Source organism: Geospiza fortis, unplaced genomic scaffold (assembly GCF_000277835.1).
Source record: "Geospiza fortis unplaced genomic scaffold, GeoFor_1.0 scaffold346, whole genome shotgun sequence".
NCBI classification, from domain to species: domain Eukaryota; kingdom Metazoa; phylum Chordata; class Aves; order Passeriformes; family Thraupidae; genus Geospiza; species Geospiza fortis.
Genome location: NW_005054361.1, coordinates 2,969,088 through 2,980,850, shown reverse-complemented (window position 1 = coordinate 2,980,850; position 11,763 = coordinate 2,969,088). Strand labels below are relative to the sequence as shown.

Below are 11,763 nucleotides of genomic sequence, written 5' to 3'. Positions count from 1 at the left end.
GGGCCCGCATCGACACCATGAGCGCCGAGGTGACCGACTCGAACCCCTACAGGTGCGCTGAGGGGCTCTGAGGGCGGCGGGGCTCTGTCGGGGCGCCGAGGATGGGCAAGGGGGAGGCCGTGGGCTGGAACGGTGTGTCTGGGGGAACGAGAGAACCTCGGACGGGTGGGAATCTCAGGGATGAGGATGGATGTGCTCAGGAGGGTGTCGGGCAGCGCAGGAGGCAGATGCTCCGAGAGGGATGCTCTCGGGTTTCCCACCTGGCTGGGCTGGCAGGGCTGGATGTCAGGGTTACTTTGTATTATCTTGCTTTACAGTACAGGTGAGGAGGGAGAAAATCTGAAAACCTTGTGTTTTTCAGCTAGGTTGCTAGTAAATGGGACAGGTGTTGGTATTATATGAAGTCTTATTCTCGTTCCTCCAAATTGCCTATTTTAGAAGTTGATTTATAGAATTCTTGAGCTTTAGAGACCCCTTCCCTTCTAGAAATCTGATGGTTTTTTGGTTTTTGTTTTGTTGGCTGGAGTTTGGTTTTATTTTTCCTTAATACACGTTCATACTTGTACTTTCATGAAAAATGCCATAAAGGGATAAAATGTTACTTTAAAATCCTTTTGATTATCCTCAAAACCTGATAGTCTCTATTTTTTTTAATGTTATGTTAATCTAATCAAATCGATCAGAAAACAGTGCAAGTCTTCAATAGTTTGCTGCCATATGGTTCATTGCAAAAAAAAAAAAGTGTCACCTTTCCTTCTGTAAATCAGGGATTCAGTTACAAAAATATCTGTGTCCTCCTGATTTCATCAATATTACCAGAGGAATAGGTGCATGAGTTTTTGCAGGGTTAGGACTCTGGGGCAAATAGGAAAGTATCTACTCTATCACTCAGTCTGTACCTAGCTGGCAATCACAACTGCACTGGAACAGCAGGCTTGCGTTTATTGCTTGGTGAGGTTATTTCTAAAGCAAAAGTGATTTTAAATACCTGACAAGGAAAATTGTTGTTAGAAACATAAAGAACATTTTCTGTGTTAACATTGCTTTTCATTTTTCTTTGTAGTCGCTTGATGGCATTAAAAAGAATGGGGATTGTCAAGGACTATGAGGTAGGATTCTATCTGTAATGAAACACTGTTTGCATTTTTTCCCTGGGAGGACCACTTTTGAGATTCTGATGTGTACGTTATTCCTTCCTACAGAAAATCCGTACCTTCACAGTTGCAGTAGTAGGTGTGGGTGGCATTGGCAGTGTGACTGCTGAAATGCTGACAAGGTGTGGCATTGGTAAGGTAATGAGATTTTTTTTTTGTTCTTCTTTATCTTTATAGTAGATTGACCAGTCCTCTTCGTAAAGAATTTTAATTTATTTTACCCAAATAGAAAAATGTTGTGAAGAAAGTACTCAAGAACAGCACTTGTGTAAACATCACACATGACAAGTCTGTATTTTATTATGCTGGTAAAATTGATTCATATAGGGCTTGATCATCATGTGAATGGTTCTTCTTTGGATGTTTGTCATCTCCATATTCTTATATGAACCCGTCTCTCTAATCTTCATACTGCAAAAGGATTATTGCCAAAGGAAAACAAAACAAAGAAAAGGGAGGGGGTATTTCACATAAAGTCATGTAAGAACCAAGTTTATATCATGCAATTGAAATGTAGTAGATGTAAACCAGAAATCTTTATCACAAACATTAGTTTTTCATGTGGCAGCAAGTAGGAAGGTGATAACAGAGGTGTTACTGTTCATATAGTTTAATCTCTTGGATATTCTTAGTTTTAATGACTTAACAGATTGGTTCAGTTTTTTACATCCTTATAATGTTTTTACCTCTTATATGTGAACTGAATGGGCCTCTGAGGGAGGGAGTTTGGTTGGGGGAGGGAGTTTTCTATGTGTTTGGTTTTAGAATTAGTTTTGTTGTTCAAAATTGCCACAGTGCTCTCTTTGCAGAGTCTCTGGAGATTCACACGTGTTAAAACAATCTTTGTTGTAGCTGCTCCTGTTTGATTATGACAAAGTGGAACTGGCAAACATGAACAGACTCTTCTTCCAACCTCATCAAGCTGGATTAAGTAAAGTGCAAGCAGCAGAACATACTTTGAGGTAAAACTTTGAGAAGTGGGTATCAAAATGTATTGAGCCAGGATGCTGCTCTAGAAAATCAGTGTTTCACTCTTAATCATTTGCAGAGGAGCATAATCTAATTTGGGAATTTGAGTATCAAATGTTTGTGGGGATGATTGATACTTCAAAGACATTTTTGTACTGGCCAAAACCCTAATGTGAGTCTACTTTTTAAGTACAGCCAGTTTTGCTCAGAAGTTTGGTATAAACGATGCCACTTCCATATGTTGTGGATTTTTTTCTTATCTAATCTGAATTTTTGACAAATATGGGTGAATTCTAGAGTTCAGAGTGGAAACTTAAGACTGTAGCAACACTTGTGAAGTTAGGGAGAAGAATGCAAATTATCATTGTATTCTTTACCACTGACTCCTATTATTTCCTCCATAAGGGATATTAATCCTGATGTTCAGTTTGAAGTACATAACTACAACATCACAACACTGGACAACTTTGAGCACTTCATGGATAGAATAAGGTAAAATTCCCCAACTTTAGGATATTGCTAAGTTCTGCTGATGTGTGATTCTACACAGCCTCAAGTTTTTCTTCTTGGGGCCCTTTTTCAATTTAATAACTTCCAATTGAAAAATCTCTGGGAAATACATGTATATGATGACATTCCTACCTAGATGTGTAATGGAAAACAGATCATATCTTGAGTGCTCTGTAGCAGTGTTAGATATGATTTATAGAATGAAGACAGTAGTTATTAGTGGATCTCATAGAGATCTGAAATAACTTAGACCATTTGCAGTTCTGTTGTACAAAGATACAATTCTCCAATACTCTGTACTGTGAGTGCACACTAGATAAAACAGTCTAAAATGCCCATGTATTTAAATCCCAGCCTCAGCATGGTGTTGTTTCTACTGCAGATCTAAGATGCTGATTGTGTCCTGTACTGCATTTGCACAAGCTTTGTTAGAAATTCACTTTTCTTGGGCTTCTGTACTCTACAGCAGCATGTTGGTCGCTGTGTTGGTGTTTTGTTCTGCTGGCAATTTCATGTGTATTTCTGATGCTTGTTTCAGTAACGGTGCACTGGAGGAAGGGAAGCCTGTGGATCTGGTTCTGAGCTGCGTGGACAACTTTGAAGCTCGCATGGCAATTAACACGGTAATGCCACCAAAGGCTCCAGCTTGTGGAAGTCTGTTTTTTCCTGTAAATATGTTAGGAGTTCTGGAATTATAGAAAAGACATGAACTTAAAAACAATCTCCTAAGAAATGTCCCCCTTGGCTTGAGAAATCTGAGCTTTTACCCAGTTCTTATAAACCCATTTTATGTGTATAAATATCACTAAAGACTTTGAAGTTACTATCAACTAATGGTTAGTAAAAGACTGAAGTATCATAAACTCTGTCTTTTCTAATTACTCTGTTTATATAACAGTATTTTCAAAGGCTGGTATGTTAAATCTTACAAATTTTTAAGGACTTACTATAGCTAATTGTATACCTCACATGACTTTTTATATACTAAAAATGCTGTTTATTTAATCAAACTCTTTCTTTATAATAGCAGCCAATGTAGGGCATATGCCAAATGGATGTTTTCTGTTACCCTTCAGCTGACTTGATCCATAAATTGCAGGCAGGGAAGACACATAGATACACTCTACCCAAGCCTCTAAAAATAATTTGTGGAATTATATTCTGTAGTGTGCTGTAACGGGGTCACTAATGTCTGTGTTGTTAGAACATCTCAGGTCCTCAAGAAAGCACAAAGGGCTGGCTTCATGAGGGCAACTTTAATTTGCTGTTTGATTTGTCCTTTGATAAATAATTTCTGTCTCTTCATGTACCTTTTTCTGACCATAGCCTTTTTGCCTGAAATCAGGGAGATGAATGTGTTTCATCACTCCCACTTGTTTTGGGCTCCTATTCTTTTCATTAAACTTCTGCAGTGCTGACATGTTTGTTTCTGTGTTTATAAGGCCTGCAATGAACTTGGACAGATCTGGATGGAGTCTGGAGTGAGTGAAAATGCAGTGTCAGGACACATCCAGCTGATCATCCCCGGTGAATCTGCTTGTTTTGCGGTACGTGGTGCTCTGCTGAATTGCTCTCTTGCCCTTTAGAGTGGGACTGGGAATGTGAAGATTAGCTGGCCATGAGTGTGATCCTGGCACAGCTGATGCAGTACCTTTAAATTCTGTGTGATCTGTGGGATTTCTTGAATGCTTTTTTACAGCTTATTTTCTCTATTGCCCCTCAGTGTGCTCCTCCACTGGTAGTAGCTGCAAATATTGATGAGAAGACATTGAAACGAGAAGGAGTTTGTGCAGCCAGTCTTCCAAATGTTCTCAAGTATGTGACTGAGTTGTTGCTATTTGATGTGTACAGCCAAATATTTAAATATTTAATTATGCTCTTATTTGGCATCATTATGCTATATATAAAAAAATGCTGCTGTGCTGACTTGTCTTTGGAATTTTGTACATGGACAAAGAATAAATTACTTCTCTTGCCTGTAGTTGAGTTATTCTCACACACCATGAGAAGATGGGATTCTGTATTGATCCAGTTACTCTGTTGCCAGCAGACTACAGCATAACTGGATTTAAGGCAATTACAGTAACTCCCATCACAACTCTATGAGTCTGAAAGTGTATTCTAAAAGTTCTTTGGGGAAAAATTATTCCCTAAGCAACTGAAGTTTTATGTTTGCACCTGCATTACAAGCTCCTTCTTTGTCTGTGTTTCTAGATACCTGTTAAATTTTGGTACTGTGAGTTATTATCTTGGTTACAATGCGATGCAGGATTTCTTCCCAACGATGTCTATGAAGCCAAACCCCCAATGTAGTGACCACAATTGCAGAAAACAGCAAGAAAATTATAAGGTAAAAACAGTTTGGGTTTGTGGGTCAATTTTTTTTTCTTTCCCTTTTCTTAGAGAACAGAACAATTTGCAAATCTTGTAGTAAAAGAAAATGTTCGTTGCTACTCCAGTTTGCAGCTCTCATCTTCAGATGGTTGCCACATGTTTCTAAAGATACAGTACTTACCTTAAAGGGTAGGAAGAAGAGTTGAGCAATTATGTAGAAGAAAATATTGCTTAACAGAATGCAAACTTTTCTAGTAGTCATATGTTTCTGAGTGTTAATGGGTTTGACGGTTTTTTTTTTAACTTGCTGGTACTCTGCCTTTTTGCTCCTAATCAGTCACCATTTAGAACCTTTTAATCTTACATATTGGAAGAAATGTGACTATTAGGCTTGAACTTCTTTGCTGTTTTTGGAAGTTGGACTGTTACGTTGTTGTTATTGAAGGGATTGTTTTTCTGTGTTTTTCCTCCAGAAAAAAGAAGCTGCAAGACCAAAAGAAGAAGTAATTGAAAAGGAAGAAGAAATAGTACACGAAGACAATGACTGGGGTAAGTCATCACCAGGAAACTAAATGGTTTTCCCAATACTAAGATTCATTTTGGGTGAACACAGTTTAGGGTACACAGAATTTTTTGAGTTCCTATTTTTTATAACTTACACTGTGTAATTACTTTCGGCTTTTCACAGGTTTTGAAAGTAATTTTAACACAACTTGATGATATGTTTTTAGTGCAATGTGCAGGTTTTAGGCTGAAAATGTAACTGCTGCTTGAATAAAAAACTTTCTCAGAAGATGGTTTGAAGGTGAGGGAGATATTAGAAGATGTGCTAACTGCATATTCCTTTTAAATATACTAAAGAGCAGTTTTCATTTCCATAACCACTGTGCTGAGGCATCCCATGGATTTTTATATTCCTCTGAGGGTTTTAAATTAGAAGGAATTATTAAGATAATAGGAGTGGTAAATGTATTTTATATAACCACTTTAAGACTGGAGATATATGTTCTGTTTATTACATGCTATAGAAAATAATCTTATCTTGCAACTAGGAGAAGTGTCCTTATGGTAAAGTTTAAATGATAAGGACAAGGAAGAGATGCTATTCTGCTTCATAAGTTATCTATGTAGAACATACTATATTGTAAAGGGAAAATATTTTCTATTGGTAATGAAATGAAGTTGTTGAAATCAGAGGTGTTTCTAGTTTAATTTAATTCTGTTTCTGGAAAGTAGCTGCATCTTTTCTCTTACTGCGATAACTTGGTGATTAAAGAACTTTTTCTTCTAACTGCTAATGGAGTTTTTGTTTCCTTTTAATGCAAAGGCATTGAATTAGTATCAGAAATTTCAGAAGATGAGCTGAAGGCTGCATCTGGCCCAGTACCTGAGCTTCCTGAGGGAATTAGTGTAGCATATACTATCCCAGACAAGGTAATGTACTTATTCTTTATGAGTTTTTGAAATATACATTGTAGATTAAATTTATAATACCAACCAGTTTGGTTACCCTTTAAACCTAGAACAGAATTCCATCTTGAACAATTCCAGTGAAATGTGACCTCAGTTCATTTGATTATTCCTTTTTATGGTCCACTTTTGTGTTCCTGGGAAAGATAATTCTTTAAGTGTGGATGCTAGTGTGAATGTACTGCTGAGATTGTAGGAATTAATGTATTTGGGGGCTGGGGGAGGGACAGCAAATGTCAATTTCTCTGTTGATATTTTGGTGACTAATTAATTTTTCCCATGCATATCTTGTAAAAGCTGTATGTAGTCAAAGAGCAATGAGTATACCTGGGGAACATGGAATCTGAATGTACTGCAGTAAGAACATTCTAACTCCTAGTCAAAATCGTTTACAATTGAAGCTTATAATCACTTAGGCCTAATCTCACAACTAAGTGCCTGGTTTTAGGAAAACAGTGTGATGTAACAGCAATAAACCTGAGCTATGGGGTTTTTTTGTTTACTTTTCTTGTTAACAACTTTTTCTTCCTGTTCCTAACAGGAAGAGAATTCAATAACTGGGGAGACAGTAGCAGAGTCTGAAGAAAGCCTAGAAGAACTCATGGCCAAAATGAGAAACATGTAGAAAAACAAATATTAAGTACAACTTTCATGAGTTTGGATGGACATTGGATTTTGAGAAGACCAGACTTCTTACTTTTTTCCTTTTTTTTACCTCCATTGAAACTTACCTTTACTTTTCTGATGAAACAGAACTGTTACAGGGGCAGGAAGTACACAGACTTAATTGTTTATATTCTGTTTTCTCATCATGTCTTTATTAACAGATAGAGCTGTGCTACTGTAAATTTTAGTTTCTCAGATTGCTAGTGTCTAGATATTCAGTGGCAAATAAAAGGACCTGGATAAACTAAAAAAGCAGGCACAGCACATTATATATACCCTATCATGTGATGAGAATAGCACATAGAACAGGCCAAGGGAAAGATGAAATCTGCTGGAGTGGACTGAGTGGGTGAAGGGCAGATGATAATGCCTCTCTCATGGTGCTGCTCCTGATTTTCCAGGCACTTTTACTTGGTTGTCGTTCACTGTCTAAAGTCTTGGCATGGATCATGCTGTGGCTACTTTTTCTGAGTAATGAGAACATATAAGCCTTTTCATCTGCCTTAAATATCCCTGAGATGGAATTTTCTTTATCAGTGTCTTACTGCTGCTTGTCCTTAAACAGCTGCCTATGTTTTGTATGGGATGTTTGAGTGTACTGTAAGACAGTGAAGTCTTCTGGTATTATTAGTAGCATGCCACTATTTTGTCTGGCAGATGCTTTTCATGACAGAAATATGAGCAACATTGGACAGAACTGGAGATTTTGTCTACCTTTTCAGAAGTCTAAATATTATATTTTTGTTGGTTACTGAAATTTTAGCTATAATTCTGATCACTCCCCATCACATGGGCTATATTAAGGAATATAAGTCTGAGTTTGCATAAAAAGTCTTCTAAAATTAGATGCTATAAATTTTTAGTTTTGCGAATATCTTCTTGGAGTAGCTCACCTGTTGTATTTGTCTTGTAAATGACATAAGTTTAAGTACAGTCATATAACCTTTTAAATGGCCACGTGTTAAACTGACCTGTAAATATTTGCATCCTGGGGCACCAGTACCCTGCAGAACTGGAAGGATCAGTTTCAAATATTTTAACTACTGTGGGCATCTGATCCAGAATTTAGTAATTATTTCAGCCTTGGCAGTATAGTACAAATATTTCCAAAGTGGGCTCTTCAAAAAACTTTTCCACAACGTGATGTAGCCAACATAGAGCCAGCTAGTATTGGTAGTAGTAATAGTAGTAGTAGTATCCCACTAAAATGAGAAGAAACAGCAATACCATCGAAGTGCTTCTGTTTCTTAGGGCAGCTGAATGAATACCTGTTAGTTATACTAATAATTACTTTAAAAATGTTTCATTTCTAAGTAAATCGTTACAAAATTCAAAATCAGTTTCCTCCACAGCTGACATTGAATTGCATTATACACAGAAAAATCACTTCTGAAACCAGTGAAGCAGATTTTGGGTGGGTTTTGAGTGTGGGGCATTATACTGTAAAATTGAAGTGGCTTTTTTGGATTGAGTTCTGTTTTGGAGAGACCAGGTTTTTGAAATGAACTGCAAAGAAAGATAAGAAATAGAATAATGAGACCATTAAAAAGGTAGATACTTGAATCTGTGTCACTAAGTCTACGTTAGCTTGATCCAGTATCAATTTACATGTTACTTACATTTCTGTGTGACTTTCACCTTTCTGTTGGGAACAATAGAAGTCAGGCACACAGCTGTGTGGATCTGGAGATCCTGAGGGAAATGGCTGATTCATTTCTACAACAGCTCATTTCATCCTGACTCTTAATTACTTGGCTGACATGGCTGCTATCACAGCATTGACAGCTTTATGAGAGGCAACTTGAAGTAAACTTTCATGAGGGAATTAATACACTTTTGTATGCCCTCTTAGAGAGTACACAAAATGGTTCTTGTGTTAAGCTTTCAACTTGTATATACAAGAAAAATTTTAAATAATCAGAAAATGAATAATTGTATGAAGAGAATCGTATGTGTCAATGGTTAAAATTATTTAAAAATAAACAGCATCAAAAAAAGCAGCACTAAGGATTTTTTTAATTAAAAAGATATTTATGAGTATAATGTACTCTAACTATAAAACACAAGAGAATATTTATTGCTTCCTTGGTTATGAACTTACAAATCAAAGTACATTGCCATGATTAAGTCCAGCTTTGTTTATTTGGCAATCTTATAGAAGTGTTCAGTTTTTACAATGTCTCATGAATGTTATTAAGATGTTGATATTCTGACAGTGTAATTAAATCTCCATTGAAACTGGTGACCCTCTGCTTTGAGGTGGAATTCTACACAGAAGTATTATTTGGCATATCCCATGTATAGAAATTACTTTTCCTTGCTGTCCATGAGGTACAGCTCCATGGAAGCTGTCTCTTAAGCTTTCTTTGGGTTCACAGAGTAGGCACAGGGATTCCTCACCCTCTTTGCTAAAGAACGATGGATTGTTGGGATCTGCTGCGTTTGAGGGAATCATTTTTTACTTTAATTCTTTTTCTTATTCCAAAACCAACCCTGCAACCTACGAGGAAGTTGGAGAGAAGTTGCGCAATGGAAGGATAGTAACAGTTCAGCAACAGTAACACTGAGGATCTAGAAAGTAACTTCTTATTTAAACTAGCTACAATAAGGGAAACTGTTTAGGAGAGGAAGATGTACCACTGCACCTGTTAAAATCAGAATAGAAAGGACAAGCTAGACCAGACATCTGATAATTCTTTAGAGGAGAGAATTACTGGGTCTAAGAACATGAGGCAACATAAACACACACAAACTGAGTAGGTTGAGGTTTTGGAGGGGAGGGGGGTCGGGTATTTTTGTTTGGGATTTTTTGCATGTGTATTTGTCTGTCTTTCCTTTTGCCCCTCTTTCAGTTGGTGACAATCCTGCAAAGAACTTTACAGTTTTTAAAACTTTTTAAGGTGGCTGAAATAGAGTGGTAAACCCTTGCTTTGTTTACAAACCCATTTTCTGAATAAGAGGAAAATATCCAGAGAGCTATTCCAAGTGTCAACTCTTAGTGCTCTATCGTAATACCTTCAGTAATTATTTTTGATTTGTGGTTTCAACTAAACCTTAATCTTAAAAATCAGATTTGGGTTTTATATTTGTGCTGTCAGTTTTATATACCTTTTCTTTTGCCAAGTTACTGCATTACCAAAATACTAAATTCCTCCTAATCAGAACAACGGCTGAAATGAGTAATACTTAATTCTACTATAAAAGAGAAAAAACATTTGGAAGGCAAGTATTCCTTTGAAGTGAAGGCCATTTGCATTTTTAAAACTGGATCAAATTAACATTAGTTGCCTCTGAAATACTATAGTAGGTTTTCAAATAATTTTCCACTTACATTTCTTATTTTATAAAAAAGTTTTTTTTTGTATGTATTTAAATTGATGCATACATTTACGAACTGAATGAGAACAGAACTCAGACTGATTCTTCCAATGACTCAGTTATTAAGAAATACAACAGGCAGGTAGATTTGATTAATATTTCTTTATCTGATGGCAATCTATTTTGCATCACTAGGTTTTCCCAGCTAATACAAACATTCTTGTATTTTAAGGGATTCAGTAAGACTAAACAGTAGATGTATTACTAAAGGTTTAAGAACAGTAAATCTGGCCATAATCATCTTCATTCTGATTCCTCATTGGAAGTATTTTTATTGAACAGAATGGAATCCCTCAACAGCTTTAACTGTAGATGATGATGATATATTTAGATATCCTAGTTTCCCAAGGAAGCCACTTAATTTTGCACAACTCCCTTCAATGAAAGTTTGCTTAAGCTGAAATAACCCTGCAGGTAAAACTTAAGGTTAAACAGTATTTTCAAAGTTTTTTTCAAAATTACTATTTCTTCAGAAACAACTTTAAAGGCTTGTAAAAAAGGCAGGAAGGATTGATGATACAAAAATACACAAATTCTGTAAGCCATGCTGTTACAACACAGAAGTAAGAAATGCCTCTTAGAGTTTATACAATTGGTTCAGCTTAATTTGTTACAGTCCTGGCACTTAGGCTAGGAGGCATCAAGTCCATGGTTTTGGTATTAGCTACAACTTGAGCTAGTAAGTAATGTGTGTACCTATGAACAATGAAAGCAGCTCACTTTGTACCATACAGTCTGCAAAGTTAAGGCAGAATTCATGAAGACAGGTGTCAGTCCCAAAACAGTACATAATCCTTGGAAAAATGCATTTGTCTTAGTAATTTTCTATCTACTTGAAAATATCCATAGAGACTGCCTCTTCTTGGAGCAGGTTTGTATCACCTTTGTCAATGTTCCAGCAAAGCATTTGGTGATAATGCACTTTTTAAGCTGAACGTGTCTCCACTTGATGAGTGTCGAGAAGTTGCTTTTCCACCTATCAACAAAGTCTCTGCTTCTTTTATTTCCATAGCTCTCTTGTAAAGTTCAGCTGCCTTCTCAAAGTCTCCCCTTTCATAGCTTTGGAAAAGAGCAAAACAAACTTTAAACAAGCAAATAAAACAAGTCTGTCAATTCATTTAAATTGAAATATACACCATACTATCAACATAGTGTAGTTAAAACTCTCTACTTTCCTAGAAAGTACACAAGCCCAGATGTTTTGTTTCATGCAGCAATTTGCATGTATAGGGTTGAAGTATATTATCTTACCTTAGCACAGCCAAGTTTTTCAGTGTTTCCC

At 36.5% G+C, this 11,763-nt stretch overlaps 2 protein-coding genes across 2 annotated transcripts in view; one reads left to right on the top strand and one right to left on the bottom strand.

Annotated features, from left to right (window-relative positions):
* The first annotated feature begins 6 nt into the window (after positions 1 to 6).
* UBA5 (ubiquitin like modifier activating enzyme 5) lies at positions 7 to 9,093 on the top strand. Its single transcript, XM_005423946.2, has 12 exons — positions 7 to 52; positions 1,064 to 1,109; positions 1,203 to 1,292; positions 2,007 to 2,116; positions 2,529 to 2,615; positions 3,172 to 3,256; positions 4,076 to 4,180; positions 4,357 to 4,460; positions 4,824 to 4,983; positions 5,441 to 5,516; positions 6,295 to 6,401; positions 6,979 to 9,093. Exons 1-12 carry the CDS (start codon positions 18 to 20, stop codon positions 7,060 to 7,062), a joined length of 1,089 nt encoding a protein of 362 aa, XP_005424003.1. The 5' UTR covers positions 7 to 17; the 3' UTR covers positions 7,063 to 9,093.
* Positions 9,094 to 9,869: 776 nt separating this feature from the next.
* Positions 9,870 to 11,763, bottom strand: part of NPHP3 (nephrocystin 3) — a gene marked incomplete at its 5' end in the record, with an annotated part of 25,532 nt that continues 23,638 nt past the window's right edge. Inside the window, 2 exon segments of the mRNA XM_005423978.3 lie at positions 9,870 to 11,540; positions 11,733 to 11,763. The exon segment at positions 11,733 to 11,763 is cut by the window's right edge and continues 10 nt beyond it. Coding sequence (XP_005424035.1) covers positions 11,369 to 11,540; positions 11,733 to 11,763 — 203 coding nt within the window.

What these genes read in the sequence shown, in the direction of transcription:
- UBA5 (XM_005423946.2), top strand. Translation starts at nt 18, where the DNA reads ATGAGCGCCGAGGTGACCGACTCGAACCCCTACAG. An exon ending in ACCGACTCGAACCCCTACAG is followed by an intron (nt 53 to 1,063) that starts GTGCGCTGAGGG and finishes TTTTCTTTGTAG; the next exon opens with TCGCTTGATGGCATTAAAAA. An exon ending in GTTCTCAAGTATGTGACTGA is followed by an intron (nt 4,461 to 4,823) that starts GTTGTTGCTATT and finishes CTGCATTACAAG; the next exon opens with CTCCTTCTTTGTCTGTGTTT.